This window comes from Pezoporus wallicus, unplaced genomic scaffold, assembly GCF_028554395.1.
Source record: "Pezoporus wallicus isolate ANWC-B61680 ecotype Strahan unplaced genomic scaffold, APGP_CSIRO_Pwel_v1 scaffold_7107, whole genome shotgun sequence".
Taxonomy (NCBI): domain Eukaryota; kingdom Metazoa; phylum Chordata; class Aves; order Psittaciformes; family Psittacidae; genus Pezoporus; species Pezoporus wallicus.
The window spans coordinates 1388927-1409811 of NW_026642114.1; the positions used below are offsets into that span (position 1 = coordinate 1388927).

The 20885-nt window shown below is 46.5% G+C and overlaps 2 protein-coding genes across 5 annotated transcripts in view; one reads left to right on the forward strand and one right to left on the reverse strand.

Moving 5' to 3' along the window:
* TMCO1 (transmembrane and coiled-coil domains 1) overlaps positions 1–14967 on the reverse strand; it is a 180995-nt gene extending 166028 nt beyond the window's left edge. Inside the window, exon 1 of the mRNA XM_057427255.1 lies at positions 14962–14967. The gene's annotated coding sequence lies outside the window, so the exon portion shown is untranslated. The remainder of the gene's footprint in view (positions 1–14961) is intronic.
* On the forward strand, positions 4699–10276 carry RNASEL (ribonuclease L). Of its 4 annotated transcripts, XR_008974656.1 has the most exons (6): positions 4699–5074; positions 5450–5538; positions 5944–6057; positions 6238–6355; positions 7126–7247; positions 9007–10276. XR_008974656.1 is itself a non-coding variant. In XM_057427256.1 (5 exons), the coding sequence occupies exons 1-5, from the start codon at positions 4972–4974 to the stop codon at positions 9140–9142; spliced, it is 564 nt and encodes a 187-aa protein (XP_057283239.1). In that variant the 5' UTR covers positions 4699–4971; the 3' UTR covers positions 9143–10276. The 4 variants fall into 4 exon arrangements, 1 of the variants encoding a protein (XP_057283239.1); XR_008974654.1 differs by having other exon boundaries at positions 5944–6355; XM_057427256.1 differs by lacking the exon at positions 6238–6355.
* Positions 14968–20885: the final 5918 nt, after the last annotated feature.

Sequence of the window (20885 nt, forward strand, 5' to 3'; positions counted from 1 at the left end):
AAAATGGGTGTAGGTCCATCAGGATGGAGGAAAAAGAATTGCTATGTTGCACCCTTGATGTCGCTGATGACTGTGTTTCAGCAGCTTGTCTTCTGGCTCCCTGTGAATGGGGTGGTAAATAAGGAGTCTGCATAAGGGCAAATACAGCAGGAACTACGCAGCCCAGAGACTACTGGAATGGTTGTAGAGAGTAGCTCTGTGACTCCTCTGCTCTAGAAACCCTCTGAGGCCCTTCTATTCCCCATAAGTTGTCTGTCACAGGGACAAAGAGTTTAAAATTATGACTCTGTGGAAAGCAATTTGGATCAGCCATGAGAGAGAGGGAAAGCGTTACCACCAAATCCTTCTTTGCTCGGGTACAGGCACAGGACACTTCTGCCTGTTGCAAAAACCTTGTTCCTAGCATCCTAGAATTTGGGTTCCTACCATCCTAGGGTTTCTTATCTTCCCACTATAACAAACTACTTAAACTAAATCAGCAAGCTGAAGAAGGCTTTTGTACTTTTGTGGCTGGGTGACATCGTATTGTTGTGTATCATAACGCTGGGGTTTTGGTTGTTTTTTTTTACATCTTTATTGTTGGTTCTGAACCTGTGATGTGCCCCTGCTCTGCTGGTTTATCTCTTTTACAGCCTGTGAAGAGTGGTAGATGATTAAACACTGGCAGCCTAAGCCCCAGCTCTGGTTGAACCGGGAGAGATGCTACTGAGTTCAGCAAATTTCTGTGAATTAAAATGGCATCCTGACAGCCTTGAGCATCATTTGAGATTGGTCCCTGAGTTTTCATGGTCTTTGTCCCTGTGCGGCTGTGTCAAGGTCTCCTGTAGTAATACAAACCTTATGAAGTTCCACCCAGAGGCTGCAGGATATTCCTAGACCTTGCTGATGCTCTGCATGCTGTGGAGAGCAGGTTATACAATATGATGGTTAGGTACAAAGACTATGTGACTCATGCATAGGTAGAGCTTTTGTGAAAGCTGGCATGCAGATGTGAGCAAGCAATGTAGATGTACATGGAGATTTGGATATGCTTGTAAAACTTGCATCCCTGTACCCCTTTAGGGTATGTTTCTGCATTCACACCCTTGTGTTTGTATCCATCCCTCTGTGTATATATGTGGATGCCAGTTTGTGCATGCAATAATGTTGTCCAAAAAGCGGATTCATGCCCAGTGTGCAGTAAACCAATTCCACACTCTTGGAAGTGATACTGAGTTGATTCAGGCTGGGGTGCTGGGTGGCCTGTTACCCAAATCAAGTCCATGAATGCAGACTCTCTTTGTTACGTTTATACACAGACGTTATAAGGTAGTACACTCCCAGATACAGTGATTGGTTGTAATCTACATATAATTATAATATCTGCTGTGTCATTCCTTCTAATCACCACCTATGCTCAGAGGAGGGGTCTTCAACTGGCCCAGGGTCTTTTTGACCTTTGTTGTGATTTTAAGTATTATAATGAAGGTAGTTCACTTTAGGACACCTTAAAAGTTGGCTCTTTTGCCAAGTTAGGTAACCAAATGGTCACTTTGCCAAGCTGTCAGATAACTCATCCTTTAGTGCTTTGATCGTTCTCCTTTGTTCCCTCAAACACAACCAGTATCATCAGTGTATCATGAAAAGCCAGGCATGAATTCATTGGTACAATTTCAGCCCTGTTTCAAGTGTGGTATGAATCTTGCAGCTGGCACAGCTGGGTGGAGGAGGCTGCGGAGGCTGCATGAGCTCTGCATGCTGGTGAACTTACCTCACATTAGAAGGCAGTGGGGGAAAGTGGGTGGCATGTCACAGCCTGGGCTCTGTTACGCGTTTCCTGCACACGCTTAGCATGCAGGGCTGGAAGACTGGACTTCCTCAGGCAGTACTTGTTTACACAGAGCTGCCTACAAGGACAGTGCCTGGGCAGCAGGGAACTGCCTGCTTGCCAATGTGGGTAGGGTTGGAACACATCAGCTGAGGTATAAACGGACCTGGAGCTCAGTGGTTCCCTGGATGAAATTTAGCAGCATGGCAAGTTTCCTCATGTGGATGGATTTACCAAAAGGTGAGGAAATGCTTAAATATAAACCCCAACCCAATTTCTTGCATCCCAAAGAAAACCCCAAAACTCCTGCCCCTCCCTCTGTTGTGGTTTAAGCCCAGACAGTAACTCAGAACCAAGCATCCGCTCACTCACTCCCTACCTTCTTACCTCCCGCTGCTCCTGGAAGGATGGGGAAGAGATTCAAAGGAATGTAAATCCCACTAGTTGAGATAAGAACAGCCCAATAACTAAAGTATAATACAAAACTACTACTACTGTTACCACTAATAATGATAAGGGAAGTAACAAGAGGACAGAATATAAAAGGGAAAAAGAAAACAACAAACAAGTGATGCACAATACAACTGCTCACCACCCGCTGCCAACTGATACCCAGCCCAACTTGAGCAGTGATCTGGGCTTTCCGGGTAACTCCCTCCAGTTTATGTATTGGGCATGACATGCTGTGGTATGGAATACCCCTTTGGCTAGTTTGGGTCAGGTGTCCTGTCTCTGCTTCCTCCCAGCTCCTTGTGCCCCTCCTCACTCTCACAGCATTAAGGACTCAAAAGTCCTTAATCGGAGTAAACATTACTTAGCAACAACTAAAACGCTGGTGTGTTGTCAGCACCGTTCTCAGGGCAAAGCAGAAAACACAGCACTGCACCAGCTGCTAAGAAGGAGAAAAATAACTGTTACAGCTGAACCCAGGACACCCTCCCTCCCCAGAACTCCAGCACTGGCTCATTTAATGTCTGAACCTTCAGCTCCTGAACCACTGCTGAGCATACATTTGCAAACAGGATCTATGTGTGGGGGACTGTTCCCTGAGAGCACCTGCTCATCAGCGCTCTGCTGTGTGTTAAAAATTGTTGCTAAACACCCTCCAAAACTGCAGCACCCCCATGTAGTGGATAAAATGCTCCTTGCTGGGGGAAGGGACAGCACATACTTGCAGACTTTGCTGGGAAGCAAATACTATCTGGAGATAATTGCTAGGAAACAGCAGTGAAAAGCGGCTGCTGAGAAAACCTGCTCCTTGGCTTTGAAGGCATTTTAAGCCATGCCTGGGGTTTTGCCTGGGCAGAGAGTGCCTTTCTCACCTTCCCTCGTGGGTGGTGGCGTGTGACGCTAGGCAGCATTGCGTGACCCTGCATATCGGCTGGTGCTCAGACGCAAACAGCTCCTGGCCAAAAGTCAGCGGGGCGGGATAGAAACGTTAAAACGTTTCGTAGTGTCGGGCGTCCTGCGGCTCGGCACAGAGGGAAAGCGCGCAGCTCCTGCCTTCCGCCTCCCCAGGCGTCTGACTTCCCCAAAGAAGCAAGGAGCTTGAGCCCCGCCGTGCGCAAGGGATGTTGTGTTGTTTTTCCAGCCATGAAAGTAACCTTTGGTTTTTCTGTTTTGTTTTGTTTTTTTTTTTTTTTTTGTATGTGGCAAAAGGCATAGAAGTTACTTCATGGGAATGAAATTCATCTAAATCAATGAAATAGGGTATTTATTTTCCGCTGGCCTTGGCTTTCCTGAGGGTCAATCCTTGTGAATTTATACTTTGCCTTTAAAACGTTGGAATTCTCTGTCCCTTTTTTTGATCACCTTAGATAATTTATTTCCAGTTCAGCTTGTCAAACAGTGACTCCTGGAAGTGCTGATCACTTGGACCAGCCTTTACAGTCAGGAGAATGGGTATTGGAGTTCCAGCTCTACTAGATACTAGATAGATAGAAAAAGATCAGGTTCTACCTGACTAACCTCGTAATGTCATGAAAAGCTTAGGAAGGGCTTCTACTCAGATAGGGTCTCCTAATTGCCTATGGAAGCAGGAGGGATTAATGCTGGCTTTCTGTCTCATTCCAGGTATCAGACTGGGGACTCTCCAGGACTGTGTGTGTGTCTGCCATCCAAAACTGAAGGGGAATGCCTGTCTCTGCCTGTCTGCTGTGCTTTCCAACCTGAAAGCATCGCTGAGGGATGATTTCTTAGGTAACCTGTAATAAGTCTGAAATAGCATTTATAGCAAGAAAACAGTGGGTTCTCCCCCATCCCTTCACCCAGGCACCCCAAGGGATGTCTGCTTGGGCTGTAATTAACGCTGAGACCAGGCAAGCAAACTTAATGAGTACTTATGTCTGGATTAGTACTGAAGTGGTGATTCTCACCAAGACATAGTTCTCTTGGCTGGCACTTAGCATTGCTGTTAGTTGCTTCTCAGGTAGACCTGCAAGACATCAAACATAAATGTGATATTTCACAGTCTAATAAACTTTTCTGTTTACTAATTAGTTTTGAGTCCACAAAGCCCTTGAAATAGCAGCCTATCTTACGCAGTGTGCTTCAGCCAAACCCAGAGCATCCACCATGATGAAAGTACTGAGCACTGCACCAGTCCCATCCTTCAGTGGGATGCCTGAGCTCAGGTGATGAAAGTCAGAGGTACAGAGCCCTCCCTCTGACCACCATGGAGGCTACAGCTCACAGCCAGCAGGAGGCATCGATCCCTTCCAGCACAGAGACAGAGGAAGACCTTGCCTTCAAGTTAAATGCTGCTGTGAGGGACAGTAATTAAAAAAGATGTGCTGGAGCTGCTGGAGAAAGGGGCAGATGTGAACTCCAAAGCAGAAAGTGGCTGGACACCACTGCAGAGTGCCGTGCAACCTAATGAAGAGGACTTGGTCCTATGATTGGCAAACTGAAGACATCAATATATCCAGCAGAGAATCCAGAATACTTCTCAAGGTGGCATCTACCTTGGGATCCATAGTGGGACAGAGGTGGCAGTAAGAATAAGCTCCAGTACAGAGGGTGACAAAGAGAAAAGGTTCTTTGAACAATGTAATAACTGTGAACTGAAGCTCTTCCAGTTTGAGAAAGCAAAAGGCTACGTGTACTTACGCTTCCCCCTCTGGGAGAAAAATCTTGAACAACATCTGCAGGAAACAGAAGGCCAAATGGATTGCAAAGGTGCTCTGAGGATGATCTTCCAGGCAGTGAGGGAGCTGCACTCCCTTGGATTTGCTCACCAGGATCTGCATCCCAGCAACTTTTTGATAGGTTATCCTTTGCTTTCTCAGTGTTTTCATTTTGCTTTCTTGATGTCTGTAGTGTAGAGAAGATGCTTCATAGCTGTCTGTAAAAAAAAAAAACAAAACAAAAAACAGATGTCTTTATGCAGAATGGGATGTCTATGGCATTAGAGCTCCTCTTTGAGTGAGTATAGATATGTTTGCGGACAGCCAAATAAAACAGAACTTTGCATGTCTCAATAGACCTGTCCTTCTTTCCAGATCTTTGCAGTCAGATTAACCCACAGCAGATCTCATCAGAGAACTGTTTTCTAAAGAAGGGGCCATCCAGAAGTCAATGACAGACTGTTACATTTTCCACCATTAACATTTTCCCCATAAAATTTGTTTATTATTTCCTCAGATTTAGGTGGCAAAATTTACCTTGCTGACTTCAATAATAAAAGGAGGTTGATTGAAGACAAACAAGAGCTTGTAAACTCAGATTTAGAGGTAACTTCTCTGCAAATCAATGAATGGTTTAAAATGTCAGGTGTTCTCTGATATTTTCTGTAGCTGTGAAACCTAGGGGGAAGCCTTTCTGTGTCCTCAATTAGAAACCATTTTGATTTCTGGGAAAGCCCAAAGCACTGCCTCAGGATGATAGTGGCTAGGATGCAAGGCTATAGCTGGTGATAGGATATCCAGAGAACCCTGTGAACATGATTATGGTGCCTGCCTCCTCTGTGCATACAGCTTCCAAGTTTGTGTTTCTATGTATTTGCAGACTTCTGCACATCTATAGGTGCACATGCGTGTTCACATATACAGTCAGCTTATTTAGGAATAACAGTCCTTCTCCATTTGGTAAGAAGTTTCACACATCTGGCATGTGAACAGTGATGTGTTTCTTTGCAGGCCCTCAGCAGTCTTGTGCTGTATGTTTTAACATGGGGTAGGAAGCCCCTTCAGCAAGTCAGTGCTGAAGATTTAGTTGCCGATTCCCCAGATTACAAGGAGGCTCTGGATCTTGTAAGTAGCCTGGTGTCTCATGATGAATGAGGCTTGGAAGGTTTGAGCGTACATCCGTATTTCTGGAGCAAACAGATGTAAGTCCTGGGAGTACAAAGGGAAAGTTTTTGGTAGGAATTTGCCTGTAGTGCTGGGAACAGCAATGTCCTGTTGCAGCTAATGAATCATCTAATTCCACAGCAGGTTCAATTTCCTGAAGACTATATGGAATAAAGTCAAAGATCTCCACAATCAGAAAGCTGTCTTTCAAGCTCCTAATGCTACTGAAAGTTTTCCTTGTCCATGGTAGACCAAGGAAGTAATCCTCTTCTCTTTGAATTAGTACAAGGTTTGAGTGAAACACTTAGGCAGAAGCTTTTCCTATTTAGGAAAAAGCCCCATTTAAAACTTTAACTGGAAAAAGAAGCTTCAAAAGTAGCAAATACAGGTAACTGAAGGAAACAATTAAATTTAAGCCATGTAATCAGAGTACCCAAGACTAAAAGCATTGGTGGTAAAGGGAGCTCTGTTGACTGGGGTGTTAGTAGGGGATACTTATGATAGAATTAGCTGGCAAACCTTCAAGGGTGTTTGTTGGTGACCTCTGGCCTTTGCTGCCTGCAAATTCCTGGCAAATATGTTTTGTTAGATTGTCTCAAAAGCAGTGAGACCAGGCTTGTTTTTGCAGGGAGCATCTTGGAAAGACGTGCTGCATGTGTTTGAGATATGACAGTCTTGGCTCAATGCAGCAGCCCATGTGGTCCTTTCACCAGTGGCACAACTGGATCAAGACTTCCAAGTCTCCCCCTGCCCTACAGGCATGCATGAAAATCTCCTGTTCCATGTTGACATCCTAGTGCAAATGCCATAGATGGGAAACAGCAAAATCAGGGGGTCTGTGTGGTACCTGCCTTGCAGAGTGAACTCTTCTGCTCGTGTTGGGGAATACGCTTTTAAGAGTTACAAGATTTACTCATGCAAGATGATGTCTCTGCAGAAAGGCAGTAGGTGTGGTGAGTGGAGGTAGATGTGCTGCTTTTGTGGTGTGTGAAAGGCAGAGAATCATCTGTGTGCTTTTTTTTTTTTCAGATTAACAGAGATGTTCTGAACATCATGGAAAATCCCAAGAAAGGAAGATCATTCAAATATAGCAACAACGTCAGTGACCTACTGAGGTTCATCAGAAACCTGAATGAACATCCAGATATCAGGTACACGTTCACATCCGTGCCCCTGCCACAGTTGCATTGCAGGGAGCATATGGGTATCTGGAAATGTCAGGGAGTTTGAGGACAAAAATCTTCAGATGGTTTTCGGGAAGGGAGAACACAACTGGGATGTGGGAGAAAGTCCATTAGAGCTCATCTCCTTAGAGGGGTTATCTCTTCTGGCAGCACAGTAGTGTGTGAAGATCGTGTGTCATGGCTGCAAGCCATCTGGAGTCAGTCCTCAATATCACCTTCCAGAGGTTAAGAAAAGGAACTTAGATCATCTCCCACAGATGAACATCCTCAACCAGAGCCTTCTGTTCCAGAGGGATGGCAGCAGCTACAGAGAGTTGATGGCACTCCCTCTGCATCTTAGCCTTTGCAGAGCAGGCTGTGGGGTGGAGAGGTGTCCATGACAACTAAGGCAGGTCATGGCTCTGCAGCAGAGGACACCATGAACATGTCTTCTGGGCTGTTATTTTTGCTGCAGGCTGATGTTTCTTGCTATAACTCCAGAAAGGTTTTTAGATCCCTCTTAAATATTTGTATTTTCCTTTACACTTTTGAAAAGCCTTCTTATCTACCTTTCTAGTATTTCCAAAGTGCTGATGTTTACTGTGCTGAAATGCATTGAGATATGGATCACATAACAGCACAGGTCCTGTTAGAAGATCCTATTAGGAGGTCTTGACTCCTAAAAAGCTGCTAGTCTCTAACTCTCCATAGTCATGGGTGCTTAAGCATGAGGTTAGAGGTGGTGTTTGCTCCTGAGACAAAGAGGCACAAAAGTCCAAAATGTAATCAGTTCTAAGTAATGTTAAATTTGATGGCTTTGTAATGGAAAATAACTGCGGTGCTTGAAGGTAGTTGACATAGTTTCAGGCCCTCAGGACCCTAGTACAAAAGGTGTGAGAAAAGCAGAACAGAAGGACAGGACCTGGGGATGGGGAGTATCTGGGACTACCAGATGTCCAGGGTGGGCACAGATAAACTAACTGATAAGAAGAAGGACAGGATGATTGCTATGTTTGGGGTGTTAATAAAGCCATTAAACTGGTGTAAGTATCTACTAGGGAGTATCCCGGACTAGCAGATGTCCAGGATGAGAGCAGTTAAACTAACTGATAAGTAGAAGGCCAGGATGATTGCTATGTCTGTAATGTTAATTCAGCTTGTTGGGAAAAGTCAACGACCCTTAAAGACCACCACATTTTTGTATGCATGCCGGAAACTTTTTGGAAAATGATGTAATATGCTCAGTGACCATATAAGGATGACCTGTATAGCAATTCGGGGACACACGTTAGGAGGAGCTATCCCCCGTGTCTCCCGGCGCCAATAAAGAATACCTGCTTGTCAACTTGAAACTGTTGGTGAATTTGTTCCTGGAGTTTTCTCCGAATCACTCCTAGTGATGATTTCACTGCGGCTGGTAGCCAGCACTGCTCTTCAGTGAAGATGCAGGTAGGATTAGGCAGATGGAGGTGCTGGAGAAATAGTGAAAAAAATGGATTGAGTAGCTTAGGGAAGATATAGAAAAGTTGCAGCTCAAGTATTTATAGGAAACCTTCCTGTGTTATCAGAAAGCCTTTGGAATGTTGTGGGGTTTGGGGTTGGTGTTTTCTTTTAGTTTTGGGGGGGGGGTGGGTTGGTGGTTTTGTTTCTGGTTTTGTTTTCTCTGCAAGGGAGGGACCAGGGTATCCTGGATATTTGAGTCTTTAGGCAAGCTTTAAAAACCCTTTTTGGGTTTGTTCTCTTTCAGGCTCAGCAACAAAATAGGAGACAATGCTGAATATTTCTTGAAGCTTTTTCCAGCACTTACCATTTATGTGTACAACAGTTTATGCCAGAATCCTGAATACAGTCACTTTGCAGATATTCAGTACTCTTTTCTGTAGGATGTCATTGCCTCCTGTCCCATGTCCAATCCCACCATCACTGCCTCATTTTATGCCCTATTTCTTCGTCTGCAAAGGAGTGAAGAAAGTGAGTAAGGAGATGGGAGAGAGCAGATGCAGGGACAGAGTGTGGAGGACTTAAGCTAAGAAACTGAAGATGCTTTCGAAGTGTTTGGTGTAACAGGTTTTGGAGAGGAACCAAGTTGAGTGCCAACCCATGTCCCCCTTGACTACTCCATCCCTCTGGACTTACCTGCATCTGTAAGGTACAGATCAAGGCCCTGATCCTTATGGAGAGCAGGGAGATGTGGGACAGCCCCCATTAACCTGATGTGTCTGGGAGGCAAGAGAAGAGCTCGGGCATTGCCAGATGACATTGGACTCTGCTAAAGGAAAAAGTTCAAACTCCTTGCTAGGGCAAATATTCCCTACAGTTTGTACTAATGAGCTGCTCATCTAACCCTAGAAAGACAAGAATCTTGTCTTTTCAGTCTTTCTGAAACACAGCAGCCACAAGATGCCTAGGCAATGGCTCATTATTCATCTGATCTGTTAAAGGTGCACTCAGGCCAGCCTGCTGGGACCTGAAGGACTTCTTTTGAGTAACACAGGAGATGTTTCCACAAGGAATGGGTGCAAGGAGCACAATTCCACGAAACTGCTACTGTTCCTGACTCAGCTGAAGAAGGTCACTGACATCAAAGGGACTCCAGGGACTGGTTCCTCCTGGAAAGGACAAGCTCTGTTGTGGCAGGCTGCATCTGCAAGGCTTCAGCACTTCTGTCTCCAAACCAGTGCCACTTCCTGGGTATTACTGTCCTGCCAGATTTGGCTCACTTCCACAGTGCTGGTGCCCATACAGCTGCAGCATGCAGCCAGATCAGAGGTCTTGTATTGGAGGCTCATAGCACAAACCCATTTCTGAAATCCTACAGCATGCAGTGTGTGTCTGATTGTCCAAGGGCTTGCTTGTTTCTCCACTAATGCTCTGATTTGCACAATGATTACATGTTGTGTATGGAAATATTTCTCAGCTGTTGAAAAGATTCCTTAATTTTTTTCAGACTGAGATTGTTATTCTTTCAATTAGCCTGTGGAGACCCAAACTTGGAATAAACTTGCCTGGAAAACTGACTGTACACTCATTTATGAATGAGGTTCCTGCATCCCCTCTGCACAGAAAGAGAGAGTCTGCAGCACTGTAAAATGCTCAAAAGGCTGGGATTTTTGGCCTCCCTGTGGAGGTGCCTCTTGGTTGCTTAGGTAAGGTGGTGGATGGTTTTGTCACTGTTCAAATGAACTGCTTCTGGCCTATATGGGTATTTGATGGGAAAAGATGTTGGGAAGAGCTGAAGGCTTCCTGTCCTCAGAAGCAAGCTGTCTCTTGTGAAGTAACTGCCTGAATGGTGGGAGGTTTTGCATTGTTTTTGTGGAGTGAGGGTGAGGATTTCATGGATGATTTGAGGTGTGAAGATTAGCGTCAATGCTTGCATGTGTGTGTTTGCATACATGTAAAAGTCTGGGAGTGGATGTGTTTGACCCATCTCCTCTACAAATGAATGGCTGTCCAGAAAGTATCCTTGAGCCTACACATCTGTTTTAGCTGTGTATGATTATAGATGTATTTAGAATCATAGAATCGTTAGGGTTGGAAGGGACCTTAAGATCATCTAGTTCCAACCCTCCTGCTGTGGGCAGGGACACCTCATGCTAAACCATATCACCCAAGGCCTTGTCCAACCCAGTCTTGAACACTGCCAGCGATGGAGCATTCACAACCTCCCTGGGCAACCTGTTCCAGTGCCTCACCACCCTAACAGGAAAGAATTTCCTTCTTATATCCAATCTAAACTTCCCCTGTTTAAGTTTTAACCCATTACCCCTTGTCCTGTCACTACAGTCTAATGAAGAGTCCCTGTTCAGCATCCCTATAGGCCCCCTTCAGATACTGGAAGGCTGCTATGAGGTCTCCACGCAGCCTTCTCTTCTCCAGGCTGAACAGCCCCAGCTTCCTCAGGCTATCTTCATACGGGAGGTGCTCCAGTCCTCTGATAACTACCTGCAAACTAGGAGGCATTGCTGTGCATGAACTGGGTTGCAGACTGCCATACATATGGCTGGTAAGGTCCATGTGCCAGCCTGCATCAGTGGTCCTGGCTCAGAGCAAAAGGTCCTTCTGATGGTCTTGGGAACCTTTTAAAAAATATGTGAATGCAACAAGAAAGCTTGACTGTGCCACTATGAGATGCCAATTAGAGAAAATACAACCAAGAGAATATTGACTCCTCTTATGTCAATATTTTTTTCTTTTCTATTCCTCCTTGCTCATTTTTTCTTGCTCATTGTCTCTTCTCATGGTCAGAAAGCAGGAGGACGCATAGAGATGGATATCGAAGTCTCAGCAGCATTGGGAGCAGGGATACTATATGAAGCACTATGTCACCATGCAAATGTGGCTCAATGCCACAGCAGTATGTTTCTGCTCTTGCATAAGGAGAGGTGAGGCAATGGGCCGGGCTCCTTCAGCCTGTTGTAAAGCACCACATTTCTGGCTTGCTTTGACCTTTGCATCTTCTTGCATTGCTCTGCTGTTTTGCTAAAGGGCTGTGACTTGGCAACCTTAAAAGGCTGTTGAAAAGCCTTCCTGAAAGTGGGGAGTTCTCAAGGATGTCCAAACCAGAGCAATGATCAAACCCATGGAGGCTGTGACCTGTCTCTCTGGGGAAATCAGGCTGCTGGGAAGAATGTCCAGGAAAGGCTTGCGTGGTCTGCAGGGCTGTGTCCTGCTTTCCGAGAAGCCAGAGGTGTGCCAGGAGGCTGCTGTCAGAGGGGAAACTTGATCCATGCGTAGTATCTGCAAAGCTTGCTCACAGGGTGTCGGCCCACATGAAGAGGGGGGCTTGGGACTGGACCAGTGCTGGGGAGACCACCAAGCCATGCAAGGCTGCCTCTCCTCCTTGCAGGATCAGGGAGGATGGGTGAGTGCTCAGTCAGAGGCCCGGCAGGATGGAAATCCAGTGGCAAGGTCAGCTGGAAAGTATTGGAATGGGGTAGTATGGCAGTTTCTGAGGGTGCAGCCTGGGGATAAAGGTGTCCTGGGGAGCTGGGGGGTGGAACCAGCTGCCACAGTTAATGCTGCTTGATGTGCTGATGGCTCCCAGCATCAGTGCCCACCTGGGAGGTGCTGCCTGCCTTTGCCTTTTACAGGCAGGCTTGCAGACCATGCGTGGTGCCCAAGGGCATGCTGATTTGGCCCTACACGCTTCATTCCCCTGCTGTCATGCCTGTACATTGTCTATTTGCTGTGCCTCTGCCTTTTTCCTCTGCTCCTGCAGGCAGCTGGCTTAACCCCATGTGATGGGATCAGGTGCTCCCCATCCTGTCACTTTTGTGCTGAGGATATGCTTGTGCACAGGCATGGTCCCAGGTCAATGTGTTTCATCTGATACACTGGGAAAAAAACCCAGTCTGCAGATGCAGTGGAGTGAAGATCATTTTGGCTGTGGTTTTGCTGTGTGGAGCTTCAGGCACATCCGTGAAGCCTTCTAGAGAGTGGGCTCAGCTGGGCTCAGGCTGCAGAGTCTGAAGTGTTAGTGAAAAGCACATAAAAATGCAGCTAGCTTTTGGGGCTCAAGGTTTTTGGAGCAAAATCAAGTTACATCGCAAGGGCAATTCTGAGGATCTGTTTAGGTTGTAATAGTGGCATCAGCTTCCTAAGTCCTTCATTTATAGAAATCTGCTTAGATTTGTTCAGGTTTTCTGATCCTCCAGAAGCAAAGTGTTGATAATCATAACTCACAAATATGAAACATGTCAGTGTCTGCCTTAAATACACCTGTGTTATTCCCAGGATGCAGTCTTCTAGGATCTCAGGGTTAAAAAGTGGCTAAAAATAGCTCAAAGTTACAAAGCTGGGAGCTTGCTAGGGAGCTGTCAGAGTCAAGGTGTGATAAAGATCATGGTCTTTTCTTCATGAGGTCCAAAGAACGTTAGGGATTTCTGTGGCTTCCTGGTGACGAGGCAAAGCCACTCTGACTCAGTTTCACCTGGGGAAAATGAATATGGTATGATTTGGTTAGTGCTTTGTAAACATACTAGCTGTTAAACATTCTGAGGCCTTGAGTCAGGCATGAGCTGATTTTGATTGGAAAATCAGAAAGGCTGTGGCAAGGCAGGCACCATCTCACCACTCAGGGACAGCTAAGTAGTAAGCCAGGTGGGCTCTCTTAGCATTGCCACCCACAGGAGGTATTTAAGAGTGAAGAGCTGAGATGAGGTTGTGAGCTATCCAGATCAGAGCAGTCTCGGTCTTCTGTGGGAAGTGTGGCTCTCTGCATAGCAGGGCTGGAGCAACTTCTAGGGGTGGGTGATGTTTGAGAAGCCCCTTTCTTAGGCAAAGTATTTATTGTGACTGCTTTCTGGCTTTAAGCACCTTCCAGATTGGGAAAGACCTCAAAGGCGCTGGTGTGCTTGGGCTACGTATAATTTGTTTACACTGTTGGGGGGTCCCAGCTATGTGCAATACAGTCTTTTACAGGTACATGTAAGGAAGGAGACTATTGTGTGGATAAGGGTATCAGATCAGGTGGAAATACACGCTGTGGCATGTTCCTGGTGTAGTTCCAGAGGTGCAAGCTGCTATGCTGTTACCAGGCAAGCTGGAGGATGCTATGAATATTTTTAGGTCTCACTGCTGATTAAGTGCAAACTATGCAGTGTGATTGGGCTGTGCAGAGCTTTCTTGGAGCACGCCCCTGTCCTGCTCAGTGTGCACATTATGTTGGGAATTCTGTTCTTCCTTGGAGGTCTGTCCTTCCCCTGATGTCTGCAGGGAAGGGAGAGATGTTGCATGAGTGGCCATGGTGCAACTGCTGATGGAGGCAGGGTGCAGGTGATCAGAGGTGAGCAGCATGGCTGTGTGCTCCTGGGAAGGTGCTCAGGGTATGGAGAGGTGCAGGAACTGGACATTTTCTGTGAGTGTTACTGGACATGGTGGGGGTGACCAGCATACTGCAGAGACCCACCCAGTTGGCCTTTAGGTTTTAAGGGGTGTCGTGGCTCTGCTGCTCCAGGTGCTTATGCTGGTGTGATCTGGGGGAGGTAGACTGCTCCTGTGACTGCCTACCTGTTCTGAAGGTAGAGCCTTTTCTCAAGACTTTAATCTGAATCTGGGGAAAACAACATATACAAACTTCCTATCATGGACCAGTTCAGGAAGCCCTAAACCTCAGAGCGGTTCTGGGCAGCTGGAGCTCCACTTGAGAGCAGGAACACTCCTTTCAGCACTTTTTTGCTCCTTCTGTTGTTCCATTGTCATCTGGGGTTGTGGCAGCAGGATCTGGATGCCTTTTGTGAATGATAAGACAATGATAGCATGATTGCCTGGTGAGGGAGATGAAGCAGTACTGTGTGGCAAGTGCTCTGACAGCAAATGAGGGAGGACACCAGGATGCTTCTTTGACTCCTATGGGGCTTATACAAAGGTTAAAGAAGGGTGGCTGAGCAAGCACTTGGATTACCCAAATCTTGACTGTGGAGCTATTTGGGGGCTGCAGGGCAGGGGTGATATGTCCCACCCTGGCTCTGTTGCAGTGTTGGGGGGTCCTGGGTGCCAGATGAGGGGCTTGCAAGGAAATGGCACTTGGAAAAATGGGGACACACATTTGCACAGCTGCTCCCACACACAGACATGCTCCCAGCTTTGTGCTGGTGTGGGAAGCTTCTCCCAAGAGGAGCTCCATGCTCTTGCTCGTGAAGTGGGGTGCAGGTAGTATTCCCAACCTCAGCAGGACCGGCCCCTCCGCTCTGCGTAAAGGCACAGACAGCACCACAGTGACGCCTGGTGATATAGATGGATTTAAGTCTGCCACCTTCCCAGTGTGCACACACTGCATCTGCACAAAGCAGTAATCCTCAAAATCGGCAAAAAAGCAAGGCGTGGACGATAAGAGGTTTTCTCTGGAGTTATAGGTATTTTCCCTAACAATTTTGGTGCCTTTAAGAGACAGCACAACCATATTTCTCAGCTGAAAAGCAAGCTTTTTATCTAAAGGTCAGAAAAGCAAGACTCACAGATAAAGGTCATTGGTGAAACTGTGATAAGGTGCAGAAAAGCGTTCCAAGCAAAAGGTACCACGGGCATTATTGCATTCAGAACCTGCAGCTATTTTGGGGTTGCATGCTGATTTGGTTTGCTTCTCTGACAGGGTGCTGCAGTCAGGGCTGCCTGTGGGCTGACAGGTGATACAAGAGCAGGAGGCAGCCTGTGCTGCATCCTGCAGGTACAGATCTGCCCGATGGTGTCTACCCTTCCTACTCCACCAGACTGAATATGCCAGCCATGCAGGCTAGGACAGGGGAAATGAGACGGGTCTGAGAGATCACACATGTATTCCCAACACACATCACTCGAGCTGAGTGATTTTATCTGCCTGGCTCTGGTTATTTGTTCCTGAGAGGCGCTGCAAGAAGCTGTGGCTCGGGGAAAATTATCCCAGGGACAGTCATTGCAGGATTAATGTCCATGTGAGGAAATTCAGTCTTTTTTACACATCCATGGCCGTCTCTCCAGAGCAGTATCTTAGTGGGGCTCTGTGAGCTAAATATGGGCTGCATTGCTCAGGCAGCAGTGGGGATGGAAACCAGCTCCCCACTGGTTTCCTGAAAACCTTGGCAAACATGTGTCTTTTTACCAGATAACACATCTCCTGTGTAACGTGTTACTTCTGGTTTACTGCTAGCTGAAAATAGATCTGTGATAGGTTAAGTTTTCCTTGCTTTTTCTGGGGGCAATTAAAACAACTGTGTTTGAGAAGGCCCTAGAATTGCAGTGAGGCTCTGTAAAGTGGAGACTCAAGCTGAACACTGCTTATTATCCAGTGGAGATATGTAAGGTTTTGGGGTTGTTTAAGTTAATTGATGTGACTTGGCAGTCTTGGAGAATGCAAGCACAGGGGTTTTACCCCAGCTTGGCTGTGGAGCAGCAGCTCAAGCACCTGCCTGTAGGTATCAAAATTGTATAAACCTGATTTTTAACCAGAACTTGACAGCAATAAATGACAGGGAGCTGAACAACAGCTTGATAACACCCACTCGACCGTCAAAGCAAAATTAGTATGTGCCTATTTTGGTTTCCCCTTTAATCAAAAATCAATTAGACAATTTCCAAATGAATATTCAGTCAAGGAGCCGGGTTGTCAGGCAGACTGACAGCGCTTAGCACCACTTTCTTTGTGTTTTTCAGTTTAGAGTTACTCAGTGTACTGAAACTAAACAAGTGGATGAGGAAGGAAAAGTATCTTTCCCAGTGAGTGCCACCTCAAATCCTGATGAAGCTTACTTTCAATTGAGGGTACTCAGAGCATTCCCCATGTAACGCCACTGAGCCTGGTGTGTGGCTGCATAGTTCTCCTTTTCTTACTCTCATTTGACTTGCAACCCAGAAGATTAGTTGCTTTATTTCTATTTTAGGAGGTGTGTGAGAATATTTTTTAATTGTTTATCAGTGCAGACAAGAGTTACGCAACAGTTTTTTGCTCACGAAGTCTCTGCACCCACTTCCCTATTCCTGAAAGAAATTTCTAAAAACCCACTGGGAAATTTTGACTGAATCTGCTGGAAAGGAATTATTTCAAAGATGCTTCATTTTCCAGTAGGTTTGCACCACACACCTCCTCATGGCTGTGTGACGGAAAAACTTCGGCTCTTTTAAGGTGCACCCTGTGGGACACCAAAAACCCAGATCTGGACATTTCTGCATTAGAAGAACAAGCCTAAGGACAGGTGTGGAGCAGGGAGACAGGTCCTTAGGTTACTTGGACTGTAGATACCATGATTTGGAGGAGGTTCTTGTCCTAAGCAAAGAGATTTGCACCCTGTCCTTCTTGGAGACTTGAAAGCTCCTCATCACCTTTAATGTGCAGAGCCTGTATGAGAAACCCTGAAGACAGCAAATCCAAGCAGACATCTGCAGCTAGGCTCCTGGGGAGTGTCTCATCTGCATTTCACCATGTCAGAGAAACACGTGACTGGAGAAAAAGGCTGGTATCCACAGAACCAGCACCGCTCTGGGAGAGAGGGGATGGTGTCTACCTTCTCCAGGAGTGTATCAGGACAGGGAAGATGATGACCTTGGTTCTGTGGTAGATGACAGAGTTTGGTAGCTCCTTGGAAGATAAATTCCAGACAAAATCTCTCTTCTTCAGAGATGTTTACCTGGCCACAGAAGAGACTCTGCTTGATCTAAGGAGTTTGTGGCACCTCTGATGGGCCCTAGAAGTATGTTTCTCTCCCTGACCCCACTTTTCATTTCAGCAGTCTCCAAGAAGAGAGACTAGTTACATCCTAGCTGACTGTCCCAGATAAAAGGGCAGGATCCCCCCTGGATTTCTGTGGAAAGCACTGTGCTGTGCTTTCCAAAGGGAAAGATACGGCTATGGCAAGGGGAAAAGGTGGCTGCAGTGGGGAGGGGATGATGGTGACCTTTTTCTCTGGAGAGTGAGAGGACTGAATTGGTGGCATGCAGCACCCATCCTGGTGCTTCAGCTCTGGCATTTCTCTGGCAGGTAGGAGTTTTTATCATCTCCTTGTCCACATGCTTGTTCTCAGTCTACCTGGGTCAAGCGCTAGTGTGGGTATGGTGATGGATTGCTTCCCATCCTGTGGAGCCCAAGTGGAGGTCCCAAGCTTCAGAGCATGCTCTGAAGATTCACAGCATGCTTTGCTGGAGCAGATCCAGACCTCTGCCTGGTTCCCCTTTCCCTACAGTCACTCACAGCTGTGATGCAATGGTCTTGAGCAATGAGCAGACAGCAGCCTCCAGCTTTCCTGGGTGGGTCCCAGGATCTTACCCACAATTTGGGCAGAATGTCAGAGTTCAAGAAGAGTTTGCTGATGATGGTGACTTTCCTTTTGAGAAAAGTAACTTCCTTTTCTGACTGTATGTTGCTGGCAGCCAGATGCATGATGAGGGCAGAACTTTCGTGGGATGGTGGCTAAGTTGAGGGAGCAGCTGACAAGGGGGTAGCTCTGAGGTTGGGGTCCCACTGGACTCCTATGCTTGGAGAAGGTTGGAGAATAGAACATGGTGGGGGGAAAGGGTAAATCTCCTCCATGGGCTCTGTTCTTGCACATAGCAGGCTTGGGCGTGTCTGTCCTGCCTATCTGCAGCATGTTGCCTCCTCCAGACCAGCATCCTGGAAGCCAAACAGTGACTTTGCCCCCATAGAACAAGCCTTGCTGGCCTTGCTCAGGTAAATTTATCAGCAGCTTCAGCAGCAGTTTTGCTGGGGTGAGGGCCTGGCTGCGATTTTGATGGACCAGCTGACAGTTCATTGGGAAAATATGTTTGTAGCAATTGCTGTCTGTCACCTTGGGGTGGGATGGACGGTTGGGAAGGATGTGTTTGTATAACTACTGGGCTTAAGGAACCAGCTTGACCTGGGTGCTCACCATTGTTTTACCATTGTTTTCTGGACAAAGATCTGTGCTGTCATCAACGTGTGGGGGCTGACTGCTTCAGCCTCATTTATTTCTTTGGTGGTAGAAGTGTGGCAGTTCAGCTCCTCTTCTGGAAGAGAAGTGTGGTCACTGCCTTCCCCTGACTGCCACCCACGAGCCACCATGACATCTCTTTCTACCCTCACCCTCTCCCACCATTACCTGCCCTGTCTGCTGTTTGCTGACTTGGGTTCTCATTCTTTTTCTTTTCTGTACTGTGCTAATTGCATACTTTGGGAGTGAAGCTGTGACTCCAAGAGCATCCAAAGGAGACAAGATAGGGAAGAGCTAATGCTGCCGCCACAGGAATTGCATGTTGCAGGTGTTGATCTATAGATCCTGCCAACAAATAAGCCACCTTTCTAGAACTGTAAGTGGCAGTGGAAGGCCTCAGCAAATAAATGCTCCACTGGATGGGAAAGGGGAATTGGCAAGTCCCTGCAAGAGGATATAAAATCTGCAACTAGCATCTAGCTCAGGAAGGAGGATTTTATGATGAAAGGGGTAAAGTATGGGATGGGAGGGCGCTTATCAGCTGGGGTTTCAGCATGGAAGTAATTTCTGACAATGCTGTTAATAATGAAGCTCTTCATCTCTGGGTTGGTCTCTGGCTAGCTTCTGTACAGCCATCCAGAAATGCAGTAGCTTATCTGTGTTGTGCTCCTCAAGGAACTGCTTGAAGAACTGCAAGCGGTCAGGGTTGTGCAGTATTTTCATTAAGTGCCTCTAGAGGAGGAATCACCAGGAGATGTGATCTCTGTGCCACCAGTGACCTGGAAAATACCCAGGACCTCTGTGCTTGCTTTTCCCACAAGAAAGACACATCTGAAGAAGAGCTAGAAATATGTGGATAAGTGGTGTGTGGGATCTGTAAACAGACGGGCCAGCAAAGGTACCAGTAGAGCACAGCCTCCCTTGTCTGTCTTACCCATAGAATTGTTTAGGTTTGGAAAGACTTTAAAGGTCATCATCCACTGAGCCACTGGGAATCCAGGGAGGGAATTCTTTTGACAAGCTGATTCTTTTCTGCTATAGGTGCACCTGTCAAACAGCTTTGCTTGCCATATATCCAAAGGAACTGGTCTCAGCCTGAAGAGGAGGCTGAGGCTTTAGGGAGTCAAGCAGAAGGCAGGACTTTGGGACTGTGATGGACACCTCAGAATCTGCAAGTGAACTGAGCAGCCCCAGAGAGACCAGGGGAGGGAGGAAGGTAAGGAGGGGGCACGTGGAAGGACTAGTGGGAGAAGGAGCCTGTGCTCTTCTCTCACTGAGAATAAACAACAGTTTGCCTCTGAATGGCAGAGGGCTTCATGCATTTGGCCAGGAAGGGGGTGTTCTGGAGTGGAAAACCTTCACCTGTTGCAGCTGGTATATCAGGAGATTATCGACAGATGCAAAGCCAGAGGATGGCAACATTGAAAAGATTCAGCAGAGCTTTGGAAAACCAGAGCTCAGAGTGGACTGGGATTTCAGGTCATTTATGAGGTTAGAAAGACCTTCTTTGAAGTTCAGTGGATTGGGTTAAATATTTGCTTTAAGCGTGGCTCCTGAGACTGACTTTCACAAGTAACAATAATAGCTGCTCTTACTTGGGATTTGTCCTGGTTACCATTTATATCCCTGTGTGGAACTGCAAGGACTCATGCCTGGAGTATTCCCAGGAGGTGAAACATGAGCCATGTGGACATTCATGTGGTCAGTGAGTATGGAGATTTAAGTTGTGGTCACAGGATGATTCTGAATGATTTTTCTGGGAATCTGAGAGCTGCCCAGCTGTAGTACAGGTGGCATGCCAGAGTGTGATTGAGGATGAATTGCATGAGGCAGGCAGAAGATGTGAGAAATAAATCTGAACTATATTGTGTGTGTGGGGTTGTTAAAATAGTTTTCTTCTTTCCTTGGTAACTACAGTTCAGACCCATGGGCCACTTGTGCCTACATCTGAGACGGCCCAATGAGGAAGCAAGGGAGCAGTGACACTACAAGAAAGCACTGGGGAAAATCTGCTTCCTGAAAGAGTGGAAGTAGCAAAAACCAGCAAAGCCCTATGCTGCAAGGTGCCAGACCTGAATCTTCTAGATGGGTTATCTACTAGAGCAGAAGCAGACTTCATTATGTTTGATTTGTTTTTTCTCACAGGAAGAGTCCTCTTCTTTTTGCTCTTGTGTTCAACAGCTGTGTGGACAGAACAGGGTTGGCTGCTTCCTCAAATCACAGCCAGAGCCTGCTCACAACTGGCCACAGG